Consider the following 26,148-nt stretch of genomic DNA (forward strand, 5'->3'; position numbering starts at 1 on the left):
TTTTTTTCTAAAGAATTGTTTTTCAACAACTCATGTGGGTTTAATTATATAGCCTGAACTTGGTGGATTATCCATTCCTTGCCAGATCATCTACTTTTCTTAGGGTACCCAATATACAGACAGGTCAGTGCAGTGTAACTACAGATATCATAGCAGAATTACTTTACTTGATTTTGTCACTTCCAAGGAATACCAAAAGACTTGTTTTGCAATAATTGTGAATAATGCTGCCATCTAGAAGTCCCTGAAATTCCATGCTGGCTGACACAATCAGACAGCCTTTAAAGACTAGTAAGTTGAAATTTCTTTGTAAGTGAAGTGCAACAGTAGTCACATGGGAGAAAAAATGTGTAGTGTCCCTCAAATCATATTTGAGGTCCATATAGCAACCATATAATCAGTCCCATTTTCTTTCAGAAACTTTCCTTTTGCTGATATTTAAGTCAAGAATTTTCAAGTATTTGTTCCTTTGCAATCAAACATGTTGTCCATCTTTGTTGTGCAGACCAGTGTATTTTTTTTTATTTTATATATATATTATTTGCTGAGTAGAGTTTCAAACTCTTTTAGTATATAGCCATATTGGCTGATACCAATCTGATTGCTGTGAGCTACTTGAATTGTACTTGCAGTGTTTATAGGTGAAATCACTGTGCATACATTTATGCATGCAAACAGGTATTTGCATGATTGGGTAATTCAGCAAGCTGTCTAATTATATGCCTAACTATCCAGTTATATGTGCAGTTAGTCTACACACAGATGCACAATTTTGTGCAAATTGATGCAATCATAAATGTTGCCAGCAAAATTAAGTTAAAAATGCATCCCATGATGCGTTTGTCTATATACTTAATTTTACTTCTTTTAGCAATGATATTGGTCTACAAGAGCTGAGATGGAATTTTGTATTTTGCAGCATCATAATAACAGCTATTTTAGCTCCCAAGGGTCTACTAGGTACTTCAAAGAAGACATAAAAAGATATGGGCAGTGCCTTGGAGAACTTGCAATCTTTGTTTTACATCACACCATGAGGGGGTGGCAATAGAGTAGGGAAGACATGAAACAAGAAAGAACTATGGTTGCAGCAGTGCAGTCGCAGAGTAACAACTTAAGTTTGTGCACAGGATAGTCGTTCTAGATTTCCCCCTTCTGTATCTATTAAGGATATTCTGAAGATAAATTTTGGTAAAGTGTATACTAATCCATTATATGTGCTGACTTTTCCCCCTACCATGCTAATTAATAATTGTTGCTATAGCTAGATGTTTTATTTAGAACGTGTTTCTTGAGGAGGGGATACTGCTTTACATTCATAATACGGAATTTCCAAGTAAGGAAATTAATTCTCTGTGTCAGTACATGCTGTCATTGTCATGTGGCAATATTTATATCTGTTTTGTATGATACTATGTTGTTTTAACTTGTCATGTGTCAAGGGCTTGTGCATATTCTCATTCAATATGGGAAAGCTACGTACATTTCAGAACCCTGAAAACAGTTAAAAGACAATTCACGTAGTTGCATTAAATAATAGTTGTTTACAAGTTCATATTAATAAGTGTAAGGATGGAAACCATTGTTACATAATTAAAAATGTTTGCATACTTAGGTGTTCCAGAACTTCAGTAAGACACAGCTTATTTTATTTTTGTTTAATTCTTGGTGTTGATATGTCCAAAAGCCAACCAAACAGATTAGATATTGGATAGATATCAGCATTCTAAAATATATTTCAAATATCACTGTACTGTTAGGATCTCCCATATATAGCTGAGATAATTTTCTCCCATCAGCTGAACACCTAAGGACCACATTTTTTTTTAATGGTATTTATCCTTACAACATCCCTCTGATAGAAAAGTGGTGTTACCCTCGTTTTCCAGATTAGGAACTGATACATATCGAGAGCAAGTGACTTACTATGGTAACACAGGTATTCCGTACCTTCAAGTCTCAAACTAGTGCCCTAACCACTGGACAACCCAGCCTTTTCTTCTTTCTGTATGCACTGATTCTCATTGAAAAATGTATTCTGTATTACACACACACACACACACACACACACACACACACACACACACACATATAATGCAGAATATTATCTAATATAGATAATATAGAATACATCTATATAATATAAAGTATATATAGAATGAGCGCATTGCTCATCAAGAATGACAGAGAGGTGGGGCAGGGACGGATAGCCACCACCCACCATCACGTGCCACCTCCAAATCCCAGGAGCAGGTCGGGGGGAGGAAGTCTTTCCCCTTCATCGCCCTCTGCCAGCAACCTGTGCCACCACCACCTTCAGTGTTGCTGGCTTCACCCTCCTCGCCCCCCCCAGCCCTGTTCCTCAGAGGCAATGGAGCATTGCCATGATAACAAGGATGGAGCGGGGCGTGAGGGGGTCAAGGCCAGTGCCACTGGCCTCTGTCCCTGCCATCATGGCAGTGCTCCACACTCTGATTGGTTGTTTCACTAACCAGAGTGCTCCAAGAGTGTTAAGGACAGACAGATGGACTAAGCCCTTTATTATATAAGAATTATATACTGTATAGAATAATTTGTTTTTTGTTGTTATATATGATGTTATTTTATGCATGTATACGAGTATATGTGTTGTGTATATAGATGTGTGTTTTATATCTTTATTATATGTGTATATATGTTTGATATATATAAAAACAGTTTTTTCTGCATTTCTCCCATAACTGTGATAGGTTTGTGCATACTTGAAACCCCTGTAGACAAATGTCTTTCCTCTCTTCTCCATAATCTTCCTGGTTATCAACCTCCTATCATTTTCTGTTGTAGAGACCCTGGACCCCTTTCCCTTCATGACAGGACCTCGATTTGGTCCCTATCCCATTTCATCCCACTTCCCCTTTACTAGAGGCTTCTTGTGTCCCTGTACATTTCTTCTTTCACCATAAATCAGGACCTCTCTCTGTGCCTTCCATTCTGTTTTCTCCCAATCTCTCCCTCTGCCAGGAGTTCTACTGATCCTCCCCATCCTGATTTCTCTTCATAAAGGGACCTTGTCCCCTCCATTCTCCCATTTCCCCTACATTGTGGCTCCTTATTCTCTCCCCTTTTGGAAACTGTCTGTACCTTCCACCTCCTCCTTCCCAAACTAGGATTCCTCATTCTCATTCCTATCTGAGGTGTTCTCTGTGCCCCACCATTCCACTTATGTCAAAGTCCCCCATGAAAAGGCTCTGTGTTCTTCTTTCCTCACTCCAAGTTCCAAGAGTTCTGCTTGTTTCCCATTCACCATCTTTGACCAAGCAATTTAAAATCTATTTTATATTTGTCTTAGAGAGAAGTCATTCAGGGCATTTAAAATCAAGTGTGAGGATGGGCAAAGCCATTATGGTGGGTACTGTTATGGTGGAAGATGGTAAACAGAACATCAGTCTTGTCTTTGATATATAGAGCTCTGACTGAAGCTGCTGGGTTTACTTACCAAATGACTTGAAATATCTTCCTTCTCCATCCTCCATACCCCTGGCTTCTGTGTCTCCTCATTTCTCTTTAGTTTTCTGACTTCCACCAAGTTCAAGAAGGTTCTGCCTATTGATGCCTAAAACTTTTCCTTCAAACAGTGGGATTGATGAGATGCAGCATTTAAGTTATTGTATGACATTCAGACAAAGAAATACCATTATGTTGAGTGTATGGGCTTGCAAACTCAGTGAATAAAGTCAGTCTAGGGTAGAATCTGAAAACATTCTATATTTTATGGACAAAGGGATAAGACTAGTGAGATACATGATCATAGCCTGGTGCACATGTGAAAACTTAGAACTTAGAACTTAGAACGTTAAGAAAAGTTAAAGGAGGGGAAGTAGTTGTCACAGTACAGTAGTGTACTAGGTATTCATCAATAACTGATTCAAATTTGTCTTGGTTACAGGTAAAATGAAATCATTGGTATTTTACATACTTTTCAAATAACACTGGTCTCTATGCAGAGAAATTCATAGAGTTATGAACTGTGTTCTGAATCACTCAATAGTCAGAAGAGAATTCCAGGAATGTTTTAGTCAAGATGGTCAAAACCAAGGCATATTTACAGATTTATGCCATCAGTTCAGTAAAGAAATTTAAATAAGTTTGTAAGTATTTTGTTGATTTTGGAACTATGCATCTAAAAGTTTATGCCCATATTACTGTTTGCGAAGCTAGCACTACCAGTTTCCTGGGCAAGTTTATCTTGCATGAACACAAATGCTGCTGCCGATTTAAGCTGCTGTTGACTCTGGCATCCCTAAGTGGACCCAATTTCCATTTAAATTAAAACGCCTTTTACTTGTATTACTTCATAATGTAAATACACGAAATATTTGTAAGTACAAATATGCATGTAAATTATGTTTCTACTTACTTTAATGTCCCCTTTTACTCCAGACGTGTTAAGCAGCCATTTCTTATTTTACGGATTGGTGGGCTACTGGCAAGAAGCAAATAATATGTCTACAGCCTGACCTTGTATTGTTTCCATCAGTGGTTCTCAACCTATTTGCCAGTGTGGGTCACATTTACAGATCTCAATGTGTTATGTGGGCTGCACCCACACAACTTACTTCCAGTGTATCCATTTAACAGGATGTCACAAGGGCTGCATCAGCGTGCAGATTGGGCTGCACATGTCCCACAAGTTGAGAACTACTATTTTACATTCTAAAAGCACTAGAAATACACTTATTCCAGTACTTGCCCCGATAACCAGGACAGCAGCATCTAGATTCTCACCTATACCTATGCTTGGTGGAATTTTATTACTTATTTATTTTGACAGCTAAAATCAATGCTTATTTTTAAGCATTTACTTTGATTTTATTAATTGAACTCTTCAGGACTCTGTGAAATTAGCAGGGGGGTGAGGGGTTATCAATTTAGCGTGCATGCATGTATGCACAACAGTTGCTGCAGGAGCTGGGGGCCATTCCAGTAAGCCTGTGCTGGGAAGGGAGAGTTGCAGGGGCAGGCCTGGTAGTGCCCTCGAGCCCAGTGCTGTTGACCTCTTGCTCTGCCCAGGACCCAGATGGAGTAGGCGTGAAATTCCTGCAGAGCCTGGCACAGCCTCTGTGGGAGTTTGGCCGCTGCCTCTGTTACATAGGGTCTTGCCTGGGCTTTGCAGGATTTTGGCCCCTGTCTTGATCAGGCAGGGGCTGTCCCAGGCTCTGCAGGATTTTGGCTTCTGCCCCAGCTGGGACCTGGGCAGAGTGAGTAGCTGGCAGCACTGGGCTTATTGCTGCTACCAGCTCTGCCCCTTCAACTCCCCCCGTCTTTGCTCCAGAGGCACAACCTTACCAGCACAGCCCCCAGTTTCTGCAGTAGCTGCTGCATGCATGTGTGCATGCACATACACTACTCCCTGACCCAGATTTCCCTATTTCTGTTCTGAATTTATTTTTTATCTCCTTTTATGTACATTTCAGTGATTACCAATGGAAATATTTTTTCTTTTCTGTCACTTTGAGAGTATCAGGTGAAATTGATGTTTATCAATGTCTGCCAATGAAACTTGAATCCTGGAAGCTATACTGCCTGGGGTAATTCAGAAAGGAGAAGGAGTACAGCATACAGATTGGCAGCAGGTCTTTCAAATTCTCCAGTTTTCCATCGACTCTGTATACCCATCTTTATGAGGTTAACACAAATAAATATACTCTGGTTCATTAAACTTCCATGTTTTAGTAAAACTTTGGAAACTGGACTAATTCACTTCTTACATGGCCCTGGAGATGTCAATTATTTATGTCCCTGTGAAAATTGCAGTTTTTGGAAAGGAAAAATCTCTTGTCTCTTTATTTTATGGCTGACTTCTGACAAAATTGCTTTTTTACAACTTACCTTAGAAACTTAACAAAGCTATATTTATTTATTATAGCACAACTGTATCTAGTACATTTGGTATCACCAATCACTACTATTAACATTTGTAAGCTACGTTATCTCGAGGCTTTCCTGCTTAACCTAACTTATAAACTTTTCCATTTCCTTAACTTGGCAGGTTGCTTGATTAAAACATCCTGCTGATACAGCATTTGCAATACTGCAAGATTTACATTGTAGTTGCTTCGAGTTTAAAAATGACTTCCAGCATACTGCTTGCCTGCAATTTTACATCTTTACACGAGGCCTTAACATAGCTAGGGCTAGCAACAGAACAAGGTCAATATGCTTTGACCCAAATCTGGTAATTCAGCATCAGGCATATGTGTATTGTGCTTTTTCCTTTTCCACAAACAAATTGAAAGATGCTTGTACAAGCGTGTTTCCTATAATTTAATTTCAATTTATCAGTCTAGATAAGTGATTCTTAAACTGTGCTTCACCGATTACCTGCAGAGCCATTTGGTTCATCTCCAAATGAAACCCTTTGAGAACCAAGCAATGGAATTACACGAAGTTGGGAGCCCATTCAAGCAACTGTAATCCTACAGACTTTTTCAGAAGATGCATTTGGAGACTCAATTGTCGATGTGTCTCAATGGATTGAGAATGCATTCCAAATTTATTGCATTTTTCTTTTGTTCCTCATTAAGATTTTAAGTAGACAAATAACAGAAGTCATTACTGATTATTTTAGTATCTTTATTTGTGTAAAAAGATAAGAATATACAAGGGGATTTTACAACTGAATGAACCATGTCCCCGATTCACAAAATTGGAATCTAAATTCATAAATAAATAAATTTAGTTGTTATAGATCATTAACTTTAACAGCCACTGTAAGTTTTGCATTTAAGATGGTATATTTTAGCTTATTTTCTATATATTGGTCTATAGAGCTTAGAGATGGTATACATATGTAGATGTATTTGTATGTATACCAGCTGTTTTTGAGTTCTTCATACAGAGACAACTGGTGAATCTGGATTACAAGGGGCAGAAGCAGAAAAAAGAAACAAAAAAGGACCATGAAAGTACATAGTATTCTGTGTGTCCTTTAATGATTCTACTTCAGAATGTCAAATATAGCTTTGGCAAGTCTTAAACACAAGTATTGATAATAGCTCCATTTTTCCCCTTCTTTTCAAACTATTTTTCCTCACTAGCACAATAACAGTCACCGTATCTTCTGTCTTAATTATGTCTTATTTACTAAATGGCATTCAGCATTTTAAATATCATGGAAGTACTCAGAAATCACTGGGGCACAATGTAACACAGCTGAAAAAGAGAGTGTATAAAATATATGTTGATAACCACTAGAAACTTATGGACTACTACTTCAATATGTAGAGAAATAATAAATGAAAATATGAGGATTTTCTTTTTTTACAAATGCTAAAAAAAACCTGGTTTTGTATTTTTTTTTCTTTTTTCTTTCTTTTTTTTTACTATCATTGCTTATCAGATTCATGCTTTTTGTTTACTTACAGTATGAAAGAGGCTGGTTTAGGCCATAAACAATGGAGGGGTGGTCCCATTTCATCAAACTGCAAGCAGTGTCCAGTAGTTTATACCAATCCTGTTTGTGGATCAGATGGTCACACATATTCTTCTCAGGTAAGAAAAAAAAAGAACTGAATTGTTCATTGTTCTCCAAACCTCCCCAAATATTCAGATATATAATAAAAGTATATATTTATTTTTATTTAAATAGATGCTTGGTTTTTTTAAATGCCTGTCCCAAGCCAATACCTACCAAAAGAATCCAATGCATTGTAAGAAAAAAAGTATGCAATGACAATAAATCTGCTGGAAGGAAAAAGTAATAGCTAGCAAAAATATGTAGTACTATAATATTCCCCTGTCTCAGACTGAGTTAAACATCCCACTCCCTCCCAGCTCAGCCCTTCAAGATACGGGTTTTGCATGCCAAGAACATTGAAACTGAGTTTTTTAGACCTGCTCAGAGTGAACCCCTAGGCTCAGAGAGCACCTGTTCACAGTTCCCTCTAATAAACTTTCACCAGTTGGAATTGTGGCATAATTGTGTAGGACCACAGACAGTCAAGCATTTAGATACGTCCCTGACCATTTAAAACAAAACCAGCATATTAAAATTCATCCACATGTGATAGACAGCCATGGCAGAATTTGGAGCAAAGGTGTTGTGGTTACATTTACAGTAAAATACTGCAAATAATAGGCAAGCTACTTTATTCTGGACTAATACTAAGTTTCCTAGTAGATTAAGGTGAAGCACATTGCAGGCAACCTTAAAATGACAAAAACCTCGACTGTATTCAGAAGAAAAAATTTAAACTCGGAGACCAGACATAAAAGGAATTTAACTAGATCCTCAAGTCATAAACCTTACTAACAAAAATGATGGACATCTCCCTTACATTCATTTCATGCTTGTGCCCAGCTTGACTATAACCTTAGTCAAAATCTCTAATTGAATCTTGCAGTTTAAAACAGGTCTTAGTTTTTTCCTGGCTCAATATTGAAAGACTTTGTTCTCATTCATGTCTAAACTTTAAAAAAAACTCTCATCCTTACTACCCAAGCTAGAGGAAATGGTAATATAGAGCTTGGTGTATTCACCACATGGAGTATTGGAGTGCCTCCCCCCACCCATCCAGAATTCATATATACATTTGAAACAATGGGTTGGCAGCATTAAACTGAATAGTATTCCATTACAAAAATTCTTAGCAGAAAATTATTGGCAAACATTATTCTGTGAGATAATACGAGGAAAAACAGATGAAGCCAATTGAGGGCAGTCTTGTCTGTTCTTGTCAGGTAAGAGCAGGCGAGACAATAATACCTGAAGCTGTACCATATAATATTGTCATAGACCCCTGTTGTTCATTTGACTACAGTAACATATGGTATGAGGAGCATTCAGAAAGTTTCTTCCCTTACACAGAGAGAAATACCATTTTATGTTTGAATGTAGTCCCCCGATATCAGTATATTTGGTCCAACACAGCTGCATGTTGGCTATGCCCATATTGTAGAAGTCCTTGTGCTACATATCCAGAAACTACTACTCTGTTGCAATAACATTATTTTACTAGAGGTAAAATAAATAGAAGCCTGAAGGAGCCACACCTAGTGGACAGGCTGAATGGGGAAGCATTTCAAAATCACGTCTTGTCACTGGTGACTGCAATGTGGGATGTGTGTATGTGGCAATATACTGTCCTAGAAAAGATGCACTCTTCAACTCAGCTTTGCATGGTACTTGTTCTTCATAGCCTCTTACAGAACATAGTACTACCTCTTGATGATGCTGCCTCTTTAGACAGAGTCAGTCACCATCAATTTCATTATCCCATAAGGAGATGTCATTTTTTACATGTCTTGGGAAGAGAAGATTGGAAGGTAAAACTGCAAGATTTGGGCTAAAAATGAGTGGTTAGCTTGTGTCTCATCTTGAGTCACAGTCCTGCCCATGAGCTTTTAGGTTTGCTTGAAACCATTTTAAAAGTTCCTTGTAAGCATCAAGTCACTCTTCTTTCTTATCATACTGATAACAGATATCTGCTTTTCTGACACCTTTCTCAGGGCCACATATCTTTCCCCATTATAGATGCCCACTGTCTTAGTTATGTGCCTGGCTTTTCATCTTGTATAATTTATGAGCATCTTGTGGAAAGAATCAATTTGAAGTGGCTTCTCTGGGAACTTCTGACCTTCAGTTTACCTATGTGCTGATTCTTCCTCACTTAAATTCAGCTCAGAGAGGGGGCAGCGAGAAGCAGCTGTGGAGAGCCCAAGTGACAGGAGTAAGACCAAAGAACATCTGGTACATCAGCAAGGCTTGGGATGTGGTAAAGGGGTGGTTGGAGCCATACATAGCCCATAAGGCTGGGGTGCGGAGGAACACCCATTAGCGAAACAGGGCTAATGTACAGGAGGAAAACCTTGTCCTGGGAGACAGAGGCAGCCTCCCTACAATATACATTGGACATCAAAGATGTGGCGGGTGAGAATTAAGGGTGCTTTGTAGACAAACTGGACAAGGTAAGAGGCACTAGGGGAGAGCACGGTGACCATAGGGTGCCCTCCTGCTACAATCATCATCCAAGTTCCATGTAGATTTTAAAAAAAAATACTTTGCTAAAAGGAAACACATTGCCATATATGTATTTGGATCTGTGAAATCCATGGGGCCATAATATATCTTTAAATAGGTCAAGCTAGATACCCTCTTAGGACGTGTCTAGACAAGCCCGCACGTGCCTTTTGCTGCATCTCAAAGCAGTTTAAGACATGTCTAGAGGCACTCGGGGAACAAAAAATGTTTTTGAGCACTGGCTCAAAATTTGATACCTGGAAATCCAGGTATCAAAATAAAAAATGGGGGAAAAAGAGCGAGGCAGGTCAGGGACCATGCCCTGAGGTAATCTGGGAGGGGGTCCTCCAGAGACACAATTTAGTTTCTGGCCAGAGTGTCTCTATGGTGCCTCTGCTGTCCCAGCACATGGGGTATGAACCCTTAGCATGCTGGGGCAAGCAGAAGTGTGACAAGGTTCAGGAACTGGGCACAGTCATGACTAAGTAGGGACATGAGTGTTGGGGGGTTTGTGGGTGTGGGTGTGTGAAGAGTGGCAGGAGGATGTAGGGGGCTGTGAGGAGTGTGGGGGGGGTGTCCTGGGGGGTGTGGAAAGTTGTGGGGGGGATGTGCGGTCTGTGGGTAGGTTTACAGAGGGTCTCAAGCAGGAGCTGCCACATGCCTGCCCCCCACCCACCTCAAGCAGCACCTGCAGCAGCAGCCATCAAGGCTGTGGCCTGGCTGTAGGCACAGCCAGTGGCAATGCAGCAGTGTGTGACCTGGGCTCTGTACATGCTGAACGGGCCTGGCCCTGCTAACACACAGCTTTCCTGCACGGTTTTGCTAACACACGGCTTTGGACAGGACCAGGAAAGCTGTGTACCAGTGGACTAGACCAGGTCAGTTTCATAGATTCATAGATTGTAAGGGTGGAAGAGACCTTGGAAGATCATCAGGTCCAACAGGAAAGATAACTGAGGGTCAGGTGACCCCAGCAAGGTGACTGTCTAGTATCCTTTTGACGATTTCCAGGTTAGGTAATTGCACCACCTCTGGAGGGAGCTTATTCCACAGTCTGGACATCCTGACTATGAAGAAATATTTCCTAGTGTTGAGCCTGAATTGATCTTCTAGGAGTTTGTGGCCATTACTCCTGGTTTTCCCCTTGGATGCCCTGGTGAACAGTTGCTCACTGAGCCCTTGATGTACCCCGCTAGTGTAGCAGTAAGCTCAGCCTTCTTTTCCTCTGATAATACGCATGGCTCTTCTTTGGACTGTCTCAAGCTTGTCTGTGTCCTTCTTGATATAAGTGCCCCTTAAAGACTTAGGAACTGGAAGACAAAGGAATAGAACTCCATTTATTATTTTTAATTTCATAATTTTAATCCAGTCACATTATTTTTGAAGTCTGCATTGTGATTTATGATCACTTTAGATTGACAGTTTTTTATATAACCTATAATATTTTGAGCAATATGCTTATTCGCAGTCAAGCGTAATTGGTATGTGTGTATAATATAGAAAAAAAATATGATTTTGAAACCTAATGAGTTCTTACTGACCAGTGTTCCATTGATATTATTTAGTATTTCTGTCATAGTGTCATCTAGAGGCCCTCTTCAGCATTTAGTTCTCAGGGCTGGTCTCTGCATACACAAAGTAGAAGGCAGACTGTCCCCCCCAAATTTCACTTTAAAATAAATGACAAGCAAAATGGCAATGAAATTAGATTACCAACAAATTCTGAACTTTTTGTAAAGGTATGGTATTAAACATCACACTCGATCCCTACTGTTGTCCCTCATTCCCCCGTACAAGTGCCACAATGAGCCTCTACTGTTAGTTCTTTTAGCGAGTTTCTTTTTCCTTCTGTCCTAAATGGACTCAAAGCCTTAGTCTTTGAGATGGAAACAAAACAAACAGAGATTTCAAAGTCCCTAAATGCCTCCTTATTGCTTCTTCCTTCCCAGTCCTCCTACGTGGAAGCAGGCAAGATTCCTGGGTACTCTCTTAGGAGAGGCCAATTTTGAACCTTTTTTCAGCAATGTTTGTGTCTGTAAGCCATGTCTCCCCTGCAGTAGGGGCAGGTGTAGTATAGAGTGCAATCATAGCATCATTACAAAGTAAGGCTAGACAGGACTTCATAAGGTAGGGGTGGGCAAAATATGGCCCATGGGCCAGATCCATTTTATCCAGCCTGAGAAACCCCTACAAAATTTAGAAAATATTTATCTGCTCCTAGCTACGTGTCAAAGATAACAAGAGGCAGTAGAACCCAGGGGGAGCGGGCAGCAGGAGGCAGGAGCCCAGCCCTGCCCCATCCCCAGCCATTTCCCTGCCTTCCTGCCCGTGCATGGCTTTAGTGGCACCTGGCTCTAGTGTAGGGAGGAACTGTGTGGGGGTAGGAAGGAACTGTGTGTGTGTAGGGAGGGACTCTGTGTGTGTGTGTGTGTGTGTGCGCGTGTGAGTAGAAAGGGACTGAGAGAGAGAGAGGTAGAAGGGATTGTGTGTGTGTTCATAGGGCAAGTCCCATACGCACGCCTCACCATATATAGACACTCACATCCCCCCTTACACTGCCATACATGCAGAATCCCATACCCACACCCCTTCACACATGCCAACCACCCTCCCCCCACACACAGTCCCCCACAAACCCCATACCCACCCACATGCTCTCTCACCCCACACCTGTCCACCCCCACAGATGCACCCACACCTCACATACCCACAGCCCCCCACAAACGTATGCCAACGCCCCAATATACAAGAGTAAGACTTCATTTTAAGCTATTCTATACAATCACCTCTATGTACACTACATAAACACATGTAAACCAAGACACAAACATTTTTTTGAAATCAAATTCATGAATGTTTTAGTTGTTCATGTTTTAAAATATAATTTTGGTATTTTTCTGGTTCTGAGATGGCAAAAACCCTTGCTGAAAGGAGTACTTCTGAGGCAAGGGGAAGGACTTCTGGTGGCAAAGCTCAGGAGTTAGGTGGGACTCCCAGTCCCAAGATGGTGACCAGGGGCCAGGCACCTGTCAAGGTCTGGACCTACCCATGCGGCCCTCAACAGCTTGCCAAAACTTGGTAAGGGGCCCTCTGCTCAAAATAATTGTCTGCCCCTGTCATAAGGTCATGTAGTCCAGCCCCTTGCTCAAGGTGTGATTTTTTTTTTTTTTCCCCTGCCTAGCCCATTCCAGCCAAGTTTTGGTCTAACCAGCTTTTAAAAGTTTCCAATTTGGAGATTCCACAATTTTTCTAGGTAGCCTGTTCCAGTGTCTGACTACCCTCATAGTCAGAAAGTTCCTTCAACCTAAATTTCCCCTGGCAAAACTTGAGGCTATTACTCCTCATTCTGTCCCATGGAGAAAAAGCCCATCTCCACCCTCTATATAATAGCTCTTCAAGTATTTGAAGTCTTATCATATCTCCCCCTCACTCTTCTCTCCTCCAGGCTAAATAACCGTAGCTCTTTCAGACTTTCCTGATAAGTCTTGCCTATCAGATCCCTAATCATTTTGTTGCCATGTGTTGGACTCTTTCCAAACTATCCACATTCTTCTTGAAGTTTGGAGCCCAAAACTGGACGTAGTACTTCAAATGAGACCTCACCAGTGCTGAATGGAGCAGAAGAATCAGTTCCCTTGATTTGAAAGTGATACTCCTGCTTATACAACTCAGTGGACGCGTCTGCCTGATGCTACTGCTCAGTAGCGTCACATGGCAAAATCTGTCCAAAGTTGCTACTGTGCAGTAGTATTAGGATACTGTGCAGTACCATCACTTAAAAGGCATTCACCAGTGCTACTGTGCAGTAACTAAGGTTACTGTACAATTATTTAGTACTTCTATATGTATAAGCAACTACTAAATAGATGCGCAGTAACCACTGTGCAGTTGTGTCTCATGTAGTCATGGTCATTATGCTGGCCTTTTGGTTCCAAAAGCACATTGTTGGCTAATATTCAGCTTATGAGCTACTGTAACACCTTCTTTGTAATGCCGCAGTTTAACCAATCGTTCTCCAGTCTGTATGTTGTAAATGCAATTATTCCACCCTAAGTGTAGGACTTTACGCTTGTCCTTGTTGAAACTCATCTTATGAAATGCAGACCATTTCTCCAGTTTATCCAGGTCATCCTACTCTCCAGTGTATCTGTAACTCCACCTAGCCTGGTGACATCTTCTTTACTATATTGCTGTTGATCCGATTGTCCAATCATTATGAACATATTAAACAATACCAAACCCAGGATAGACCCCTGGGGAGATCCACCTGATTCCTTCTCCCAACTAGGCATTTATCCACCTATTATTACTCACTGGGTGTGTCTACACATGCCCCCTACTGCGCAGTTGTTACTGCACAGTCATTTAGCATTTGCTTTAGTATTAAATGTACACTGAGTCCCACTTCACCACGGCTCAGGGCAAAGCAGCCTGTGCAGGACCACACTTCCTGTCACGTGGCAGACTGACACCAGAGAGTGAAAGCTCTGGTGCACCAGACATGGTGGGAAGGGCGGCGACCTGAACAGGCAAAGACATCTCTCAGGTAACTGGCATATTTAATTAACCAGCACTCCCCATTCCCCATGGATGCCAGTTAACACATGTACCTGACAGTACTTTGAACAGTGTATTCTTAGCTTGTCAATGGGATGGGAAAGAAAAGTAAGGAAGGATGTTTCTGGTTTCAGAAATATGTTTGAGTGTCTCCTAAACAACTCCATTTGTCCTGTCTTTTATTTTGATGGTGATTTCACATTTGTTTCTTGTTGAAGCATCTCAGTATACTGAGTACAGGCTGTAAGACACTTCCAGATAACTTACTAGCAGCGATAATGAAATAAAAATAAATAAAGACATACATAAGTCTGCCTGCCTCACTGTAACAAGTTCTGGGAATTTGTGCAGATGGAAAGTCAAGATTCTATAAATGTATTTATACTGAGAAATATGGCAGTGGTTCCATATTTACACAGAAATATGTCTACTGCTAACACTGAATGAAATTATTTGCCTGTGTTTTTCATATACTGCATTTACATTGTGCATAGTGAATACACCCAGAGTTGTACAACTAGCTGTTAGTGGTGAAATCATTTTAACTGAGCTCAGATGTGTCATAAGTAAATAAGTCAAACTTGAGTAATTCTGTGTGAAAACTCACTTAAGGCTTGATTTTTACCAGCCATATTTGTGCTGATTGGATCTGTATTTAGTAAGAGGTTCTCTTGAGTGAACCTTCTGTCTTCATTTGTGGGCTGGCACATACGTTATTTTAGGGAGATACAGAGAAGGGTAAGACACATACACATGCAGTTGCTTAGGTAGGACCCTACCAAATTCTGGGTAGAAGTGGGCTATGCAACAGCTTCTTTAATATTTCACATTCCCTTATGTTGCCACCACCCTCCCCCCCCATACTCCCCACATCCCCAGCCAGTGGGCCTGCTGCTTGCTGCTGACTGGCCAGTAGGCAGAAACAATGCCATTTTTTAAAATGCAGTCTTTGCCTCCCTGCTGATCAGGAACAAGTGGTGGGGCCCCCCTGTTAATTGGCAGGGTGGGACACATGGGAGAACCTGCAAAATTAAAGGAGATGCTGCACAGCCCACTTTCACTATGAATTTGATAGGGCCCTATGCATAGGGTACCCACATGTTTGCTTGTATCTGGTACTCTTTTCCTTACCCCACATGCAGGGGATGGATGGAACATTTATCCTGCTTCTCTACTAACATGCCAATTAGCCTTGCTAAACTGGCTTGAGGAGTAATTGCCACTCCTCAGGAACAGGAGGATTGTGCCTCAGTGCATGTTCAGGGTTTTCCCTTAGGCTACTGAATTGTGTGTTCCTCCTTACACAAAGCTAAGGAGAAAATCTAGGCCTAAGCAAAATGTATACAAGCTTTTTTAAAATAACTATGGGTAATCTATACTAGTTTACAAAAATGTAGGGTTTTTTTTTTAATTGTTAAGTGTTCTGCAGTTGCCCAAATTTTATGATGCATGTGTATTAAAACCATTGACAATGCATCCCCTGAGATTGGCTGTGCACCCCCCAGAAGCACCAGCCGTGAAACCAGTTGCTAGGGAACCCCCCCCGGTTCCCCCCCCGGTCAGCGATTGGCTGCTGGGGGACCCCCCCCCCGGTTCACGATCTGATGCTCCCCCAACTCTGGAGGCACCAGTCACCCATGATCAAAACAGAGGTCCATTCAAGGTTATTTCAGGAGCTATCAGTCTTTAAATTGACATAAAAATTAATATTTTTGTCCCTTCACTCCAGGCAAAGTTCATTTTGATAGTGTCATCAAGCTTCAGTAAGAGCTTAGTATTGTAGTGTAATATACCTACTTTCTTTTACTGGAAATGTATTTGTCAATGACTACTTCAAATTGCACAATACATTTTCTAAACACAAGTCAATAAACAGTATCAGTGTTATAGAACTAGGCAGTATAGCCGTATAATTTCCCAGTGGATGCTGTTTTGGGAATATTATGCCCTTCTCTCTCTCAGGTTAAACCTGTACTGTTTGCTGCTTGAGCTACCTAATTGTAGAAAGAATAAATACGCTTGTGCTTCCAAAACGTAAGGGAGATCATAACTAGTAAACATTCCACACAGGAGAGGTTAATTTCAAACTGAAGTCCAGAGAGTGTTCACCTACCTGACACTGATTTCACTGGAACTATGGTTTGTGCTGTGTAATAGAAGAATATTTGCCTTATTAATAGTAACATGCAACCAATGTAAAGAAAAAAGTTAAAGAATTTAAATGCCATTGATAGAATGACTGGAAAAGGGGGAAATACACAATGAAATATTTAATAATAAAATAAGAATCCACACCTTTGCTTTAGTTACTAAAATAATGTTACACAGCTCTTACTTTTCTCTTTCTTTATTTTTATTTTCCTTTTTCATTCTCTGCAGTTCTTTACTTTCTGCATTTCTCTCAGTTTACTCAATGAAATAGACCACTCAGTTTCTAATCAGTGTGAACTACACAATTTCAGGAGCTATCAGGATTCAAGAAATTGTGTATTTTAATATAGCTTTAATCATTCATAAGTATATGGCAGATTCTGTTAGTCTTAAAATTGAGTGCTAATTAATTTAACCTGTAGATTTTAATCTACTACGCAGCTTGTGTAGGTGCAACAGAATCTAGCCCTAGAAGTTATTGATTAGCAAAGCCGTAAATATTTTTAAAATAAAACACTGCAGGAACAAACTGCTTCATTTTAAGAGTTTCCACTTGCATTTTCGTTTCATTCCAGCATAGTCTTGGCAATAAGCCCCAGATCAATTTTGTGGCTTGGAGCAATTTCCTCAAGGATGTCAAATCCTTTTCATCTTAAGAGTGATTTTTTTTTGCAAAATTGCTCTCTCCTATCTGCGAAAAGCATGCCTGATTGATGGCATGAATACAGTTGTATGCAGTTGTTCCCAGAATGGTATATATTGATGTAGCACTTAACAATAATGATTTTTTGAATCAGCTGAAAAATTCCAGTGATGATCATAATTATAAATAGACAGATTTGGCCTTTTAAAGTTATATGAATGAATATAATAAGTATAGAATATTATTTTACAAAAATGTAATGGATCCCAACTGACTAAATCTAAGGGATGGGATCAAAAAGAAAGGAAAGAGAAAAGATATCCAGGAAGGGTAAAGCCTAGGTGTGGTAGGTGTGGATTCCTGATGATACTTTACAGTTGAATAAACGTCATCGTGTGTGTGTGTGTGTGTGTGTGTGTGTGTGTGTGTGTGATTCACGAGAGTTGTAGATGTGACCAGGAAGATTAGGACATCATGGCAATAACTATTTTCATTATTTTGTTCCTAACTGTAAAAGTCTTGCTAACCAGATTTATGATGACTAACTTCATGGATCCTCTCCTATTTTAATACTTTCACGTTTAGAATGGTACTAATTTTTTTAGACATAAGCATTAGTATTGTTAATCTTTTTGGCACACAATATTATAAAAGTTAAATTGATTGAACTCCATCTCTTAGTCATCTTCATGTGGTGTTTTGGGACACGTGCCTGAGCTTTTGACATTCTCTTTCCAGTTTGGAAAATATTGAGGTAAAGCTGTAGGTATTAAATGGTCAGAATCTGTAGGCTTATTTATTTCATATTACTTGAAATCAGTGTCTTGTGAGGGTTTAGTGATCCAAATGCATCTGAGCCCTTTCATTTGGTAATGGTAAATAAAAATAGCTTTGTGAGAACGAGATTGAGTGAATCAATTAAACTGTTTTAACGAGGCTAATCCATCACCTTCTTCATTTCTTTCTTTCATTTCCAAAGCATACTGTAATGAAGACTGACTCTTCCTATCTTGACTCTTTCTCTCTCTCTCTCTTTCTCTTCAAAAATAACTGCCTACTGGCTTTAACAATGATGTTACATCATGGGAGCAGGATTCTCATCCTCTCTGCTCCGACACACCTGAGAAGAATGTGTGTCCTCCCCATCCTGCCATTCCCCCCCACCTGCTGCTGCCACCATCCCCACTGTCCCAGGAGCAAGGGGAGCTCCAAAGCTGTATCAGCTGGGCTGGGCAGGGTCTGGGCTTAGCCTGAGACACTGGCATGGGCAGTAGTGGGTTCTTTTTCCCCACCTGCTCCTGGGGTGGCAGAAAACACCTGGAGAAACCAGGCAGGGAGGGGGAACCCACACACCCACACCACTGCCACCACCATGGGCTGAGTCCAGGCCCCACACAGGCCGGATGGAGCAGGATAGGTGCTCCCCTTGCCTCCTGAGATGGCAGCAGCGGAAAATGGGGGACAGGAAAAATGGAGGGGAAATTCTTACCTTTTTTGTGAACCTAAAAATGTCCCTGCCTCAGGTCCCCTGTCATGTGGTCAGAAAGGGATGTCTGGCTATGCCTCTGCACCCAGTCTGGCTGTGCCTTTGGATAGCAAGTTAACTCTTCCAGTGATGGTAGAACATGTCAAAATCATCTTCTTGTACCCCTGCTCAGTTCCCCAACAGGATGCAGCTGAAACCATGCTCCTGCAAACTGAAGCCTCCATAAAATATCACAAAGGGATGTCTGAAATAGTTTAGATGCTCCTCAGAAAACTCTGCAGGAAAACCATAAATAAAAGCAAACATCTGCTTGAATTCCTTTAGGACTATGCCCAATCCATTTTCAGTCAAATATAATCCATCATTCCTGAATGATTCCCAGGATCTTATGAGGCCTTTTCCCCATATCACCCCAAATCTTTATAGAAATGTATATAACTATCTTTTTATGCCTTTTTTTTGCCTTATATACTAGCAGAGGAGACCTCTAACAGTTACTAAAAAATATTGTGTGGGCAAGGAGGTTAGAGAAAAGAAATATTGCTGCACCAGGAGTTCTTTAAAGACCTGAAAATTAAAAAAAAAAAAATGCACAAAAAGTGGGAAAAAGGACATATAACTAAGGCTGAGTACAATGCAATAGCATAACCTTGCTAAAAGCAGTGCATGAAACATGACTATTATCCTTTCCGTTTGAGTCCTTTTGGCAACTCCATGTCCATGAACTTTGTATAGTGGCCACTTCCTGGATATCATTTAACAATCCCCAGGATCCGTTGGTTGTGAAATATAAATTTTACATTCCAAACATTGAAAAATAAATCTGTCAGTGTGACTAATTGGCTGTTAATAATGTGAGCCAAAGCCTCAAGTTTTGTGTCCTTCTCACTCCCCCAAATTAGTGTTGCCCCCCCCATTTTCACCCATACCATAGCTTCTGGATGTCTCTACCCACTTGCCCCTCCCCACCACTTTCCCCTTCCCCATATCTGGGGGGGCGGGGGGGGGTGTATTTTTCCCTGCTAAGACTGCTTTCTTCACATCTTTTTTACATTCTCCTTCAACTTCCTCTTCTCAACAAATACTCTTTTTCTTTGCTTGTTATGTAGGAAATGAATCATTCTAAGTGTCCATGTTTTAGACTGTGCTAGAAGAGGAGAGAAGTATATCAAGGAAGACGATTTGATATTAGGACTTTTTTAGACTGGAAGTTGATCATTTGTGTGTGGTTTTTTGTTTGTTTGGTTTTTTTGGTCTGTAGAAAGAGGAGGTTGCAGGTTTGGGGTCTGCAAATCATATGCTAGGGGCTCCCTATAGATACCATTTCCAACTTCTGTTTTTGATTGTCACTAAAATTTGATCCTGATGCCTGGAACATTCCCTGACTTTTTTTATTAATTGTATCTAGCATTAAAAAAAAGTGATAGTCAGACAATGTCCTCAGACTTTACTTTTTGTGCCCAAACCATTTTATAGCACCTCTGTGGTGTACCAAAAATTCCAGGTTCTGTATCTCTGATATGCTACATCTCTCCTGTCCCTGATATCGGGATCCTTGTAATTTGTGTTCATTGATTAGTCCTTTGCATTTTGACTGGATGCAAACTCTTCAGCTCCCTTGCAACTACTTTTTGAATCATTGCATTTCAGCCTTTGCTGTCAGGAATAGTAGTTTCCTATATCATTGGCCTGAAGGATATATTACATCTCAAATCTAAGCTATTTCTTGACAAAGCTGCAGATCTAAAAGTAATCAGAAATGATTGTTTGAGGTGTAGGCATAATATACCATATTTATTAATTGTAAGGTTTCACAGAGTGTGTAACACATTTTGTTATAATCTTAGATGCAAAAGGACTGATCTTCGTGACTGATTTTTTTTTCTGTTCTGTCGTCTTGTTTTCAAATCTGTCCTTATATAAACAATACTTGCTTCAGTGACAATGATGCTCTAGTTTGTCCTCACAATAGTTTGATCTTTTCCGGGATCTGCTTGACATTGATTAGACTCAAAAAAGGTGCTACCTCAGCTACGCTGATAAAGATAGGACTTGAACTCTCAAATGTCTCTCTGTCTTTTTATTTCTCCCAAAATGATACACTTGGTTAATGCAAAATATTTCACTGAATAATAGGGGGAAAAATATAATAGAAGTAGTTCAGTTAATGGAATTAAAGGGTTTTGAGTTTTTTTCTGTTTATGAAAATATTATTTGGTCCAAGAAGTAGGAATTTATTTTTAAATAAACTCTTAGTTTATTTTTCAAAGAATTAAGAATAAAATCTGTTTACTTTAGAATTACTATACTATAAATGTAGGACAGGCAAACCAAACTGAAAACAGTATGAACATTTTAATAAATATTGTTGAAGTTATTGTGATGATCTGTACTGGCCCACAGATATTAAGTCATTCTTATAAAAAAAAAAAAAAGCCCAAATGATTTAAACACTGTCTCTTGGAAAAATTAATTTGTGTGGTGACTGTCAAACAGGATTTTGACAACAAAAATGCAAATTAGTGAAGTTCAACATCCTAAGGGATAGTCAGCATGGGTTTGTTGCGGGTAGGTCTTGTTTGACCAATCTCATTTCCTTCTACGACCAGGTGACCTATCACCTGGACGAGGGAGAAGAGATTGATGTCATATATCTTGACTTCAAAAAAGCTTTTGATTTGGTATCCCATGATCATCTCCTGGCCAAACTGGCCAGTTGTGGCCTTGGCTCCACCACGATCCGCTGGCTGGGAAATTGGCTCCGTGGTCGGACCCAGAGGGTTGTAATCGATGGCAATCACTCATCGTGGTGCCCTGTGACCAGTGGGGTCCCTCAAGGCTCTGTCCTTGGACCCATACTGTTCAACATCTTCATTGATGATGTGGACATTGGAGTCAGGAGTGGACTGGCCAAGTTCGCCGATGACACCAAACTTTGGGGCAAAGCATCCACACCAGAAGATAGGCGGGTGATCCAGGCTGACCTGGACAAGCTCAGCAAATGGACGGATGAGAACCTGATGGTGTTTAACACCGAAAAATGCAAGGTTCTCCACCTTGGGAGGAAAAACCTGCAGCATCCTTATAGGCTTGGCAGTGCTACGTTGGATAGCACTACAGAAGAAAGAGACTTGGGGGTCATCATTGACCACAAGATGAACATGAGCCTGCAATGCGATGCTGCGGCTAGTAAAGCAACCAAAATGCTGGCTTGCATCCATAGATGCTTCTCGAGCAAATCCCGGGACGTCATTCTCCCCTTGTACTCGGCCTTGGTGAGGCCGCAGCTGGAGTACTGCATCCAGTTTTGGGCTCCACAATTCAAAAAGGATGTGGAGAAGCTTGAGAGAGTCCAGAGGAGAGCGATGCGCATGATCAGATGTCAGGAAAACAGATCTTACGATGACAGGCTGAGAGCCATGGGACTCTTTATCCTGGAAAAGCGTAGGCTCAGGGGTGATCTGGTGGCCACCTATAAGTTTATCAAGGGTGACCACCAGGATCTGGGGGAACGTTTGTTCACCAGAGCGCCCCAAGGGATGACAAGGTCGAACAGTCACAAACTCCTGCAAGACCGTTTCAGGCTGGACATACGGAAGAATTTCTTTACTGTTCGAGCCCCCAAGGTCTGGAACAGCCTGCCATCAGAGGTGGTTCAAGCACCTACACTGAACACCTTCAAGAGTAAATTGGATGCTTATCTTGCTGGGATCCTATGACCCCAGCTGACTTCCTGCCCTTTGGGCAGGGGGCTGGACTCAATGATCTCCCGAGGTCCCTTCCAGCCCTGATGTCTATGAAATCTATGAAACCTGCTTAAAGCTCCTATTGCATAGTGTTAATTTCCCAAACTATCAAGTTGGACCAAATATGTCCCCACTGGAAGACTGTTAAATAAATGAGAAATGAATTTGGCTAAAAACAGCTTTAACTAACCAAACTGCATCTATTTTAAATCTGTGTTTAAAATACTGTAATTAGAATTCTGTAACAGCTGAAAAAACTTCTTCCATGAGAATCGGCGATGTCTTGAGAATGTCTACATTAGAACTATAGCCCAGTGCAGAGACCTTTGTGAACATGGATGAATATAATAGCTTCTCTTACAATAATTATATAGGAGCAGATGAGGTCATAGTGGGCCTGTCTATACAAGATGTTTACTGTGCTGTTGGCTAATTAACTACTCAGTAAATGTCTCAGTGTCTACATGTGCACCCCTATTAGGGCACACAAAACTAATAAACTCCACAGCAGGGTAGGGCTCATAAATACAATTCCTACCCTGTTGTGGAGTGTTGTTTCATGCACAGCAGAACACGTGTAGGTGCCAACTGGCTGGCTGGGACATGTGGGTGCTTCAGTGCCAGGGGTGCCTGCTGACTAGCCTCACACTGAAGTACCCTCGTGCCCCAGCCAGCCCCTCTGCAGCACATTGAGCCTGGTTGGAGCAGCCCCAGGCTGGCAAGCTGACTCCATGGGCCCCCTGCCCATGGGGCTGCTGTGAGCCAGCTCAATGTGGTGGGGTCCAGGCATACATGCAGATGTGCTCCTGGTAGCTTCCCAGGAGCAATAAACTGCACAGCAATAAGCAATAAGCTGTGTGGTTCATTGCTGCCCCCTAATGGCCCCCTAAGACATACCCAGAGAAGAGCAGAAACAGACTCCAAAGTAAACCAATAGAAAAATATATTTAAGAGGATGTGAGACAAGAAAAGATCATCTCAGATCTGTGCGATAGTTAGAGACCTAGGAGAGTGCAAAGTAGTGTACCCAAGAAAGCAGTGGGGAAGACATAGATGGCAGCGGGGAGGAAAAAGAACAACAGAGAAGCTTGATTCAGACTAACTTAGCAGGAGCTCATTAGTGACTGTGGTTTCAGTAGAGAGAACATACTACAAAGAGGATACTGTGATAATTGGAAAGGCAGGTCCACTTCAAGATTTTTTTTTCTAGTTACCAAAAAAGGAAAGGAAGAGGCTGTTTGTGGGCAGAAGAGAAGAATTCAGTGGAGAGAGAGCAATTAAATATGACAGGCAGAATTCCAAAAGGAGTCAACTAGGAGAACACATTTTAAGTGATTAGAAGCTGATAATTGTGACTATTGAGGGTACTGGAGAAGGAGAAAGAACTAGAAGTAGAATGAAAGTTTTGCAGATTCAGCTTCTGTGTGTGCGCATTAAGTTCAAGATGCAAGGAAACATATTTTAGATCGTGGTCTAGCAAAGCATTTTTATGTAGACTTAAAGACTTCTCTGGATTAGGGCTTTAAAGAGTGTCAAAATAATAGGTGGCAGGAATTAGTCAGGAAAAGTTAAAAAGGAGAAAGCTGATGGCAACCACTGGATTTTTCCTCTTACATTTTGTAATGCTATATTGCTTCACACATTGAATCTAGATTGATTCCTAAATTCACACATTTTTATTCTTTCTTGAACGCGTAATTTTTCCTAAGTCTTTTTCTTATCTTGTTTTGTAACTCCTTCTAACAACTTCCCTTTGCTCCAGAGGTTAACTGCTGATTTCCATTTTTAAATGCTCACACTCCTTAACATAGGCAGTTTCTGTAAAGTGTTTATTCTAATTGGAATTTAGCATAGGTTGAACCTGCCCAATAAAGGGCACTTTGTGTCCAAAAGCTTTTCTAACATGTTTCCTAACATATGGCTCGGTAAAAGGTATTACTAAACCTCACAGATCTTGCTTCTTTTTAAGGGGCTTTTTACATGATAATGTTGTGTTGCTCCTGGAGCTTTTAACACCTGAAACTAGTTTTAAGCCCTTGTTAGGTGGCTCAAAGTTATGCCACTCATGGACCAGATTATTTCTGATCTGTGTTACCCACTCCTGCATATTGTATATGCCAATTCTGTTTAGATACTTAAAGGATTCAATACATAGTTACACTATTTTGCATTCAAAACAGAACAACACCATTTTTGAATTGCCATGCTTCTTCTATTTTCTGTAATTTTTTTAATACCAATTTAATGTTTGTTTTTATGCTTGTTTAAATTAAACATCACTTTCAAGTGCACTGAACCAAGGGGGTCTGCTGCCTTTTTTTCTTTTTCTTTTGATGTGCCTCCCTAACTCCTCTTAACTCTAATGGGAGTTAAATGTGTGCTCATCAAGAAGGAATAGATCTTTCAATTAAGTTCTCTTACTCTAAGTCTGTCTTTGCTGTCACCTCATTCCATTATAGCCTTATGAAGAGGTATAATAAATATCTGTGTATTGTCATTTGCTGCACATTTTGATTGATCTTAAATTTCCCTAGTAATTAATTCAGTTTTTAGCCTTCAGGAAAGGTCCTGAAACAATGTTATATGTAGCAAGCATAAAAAAGACATATTTAATGTTACTAAGCTATCTTGTTCTAGGTTTTCTTTGACACTTAATGGGATAATAAGCATATGAAAAGCTATGGGACTGTAATTGAGGTAAAAATGCAATTACTCAAATTAAAATTTATTGGAACTTGCAATTAGTTTAGTAATCAAACAGAACAAAGTGTTCAGCTTCTTCTAAGGAAAATATTCTTATACACTGTTCATGTAGGTCACATAAGCACTTAGTGCAGACTTGAAATACTGAAAAGTTTCAAGTGCCAACATCAAACACCATAGCAGCAATTTAATACTCTGTTATACCAGTAGTCCTATAAAAACTAGTCATGCTGTCACAGGAAAAGGGAAAAGCAGCAGGATTAGCAATTTAGCAGCTACTAACTCTGTGAGATGATAAAATATCTGCAGTATTAAGGAATCTTTCTCCGAATCACTCTATTTCCATATTAAATGTTTCAAAATGTCCACAATTGAAATAATATAGAAGCAGACTAATGACATATCTGCTTTTCCTTCAGGAAGGGTAAGTTCAGCTTTGAGAAGATACAGTGCGAGTCTGTTGTCATATATTATAGTTTATTTGAGTAATAAAAGCAAAATCAGATTTGAAATCTTTGTATTGTTTATCTACATATAATGGGCAGTGTATTGGAATTTTGCTCAGGCACAAATATCCTATGCCTTTTATATACCCAAGGTTGTGTGTTCAGGGTAGATATGTCATTTTAAAAATATAGATTGAATGTGTTGGTATACCTTCATAAGGCACACCCTTTGTACTGTATATATGTAGTGTTCAACACTGCTCGAGGTTCATATTACCACAGTAGTATGCCCCCCCTCCTCTGCTAATGCTTTGTATGTCTGTAATTTAATCGTGGCTCATTGAAGTTAATTGCCAGACATTTTAGGGGTATGTGTATCAGGAACAAGTCTGTGCTTTTCCTAACCACCTAGTAGCTTG

At 40.3% G+C, this 26,148-nt stretch overlaps 1 protein-coding gene across 1 annotated transcript in view; it reads left to right on the forward strand.

Annotated features, from left to right (window-relative positions):
- Window positions 1-26,148, forward strand: part of SPOCK3 (SPARC (osteonectin), cwcv and kazal like domains proteoglycan 3) — a 513,922-nt gene that overhangs the window by 321,905 nt on the left and 165,869 nt on the right. The window contains exon 5 of the mRNA XM_090036237.1: window positions 7,404-7,530. Within this exon, the coding sequence (XP_089892363.1) occupies window positions 7,404-7,530 (127 nt within the window). The remainder of the gene's footprint in view (window positions 1-7,403; window positions 7,531-26,148) is intronic.

This window comes from Crocodylus siamensis, chromosome 2 (genome assembly GCF_052110815.1).
Source record: "Crocodylus siamensis isolate JL-2025a chromosome 2, ASM5211081v1, whole genome shotgun sequence".
Taxonomy (NCBI): Eukaryota; Metazoa; Chordata; order Crocodylia; family Crocodylidae; genus Crocodylus; species Crocodylus siamensis.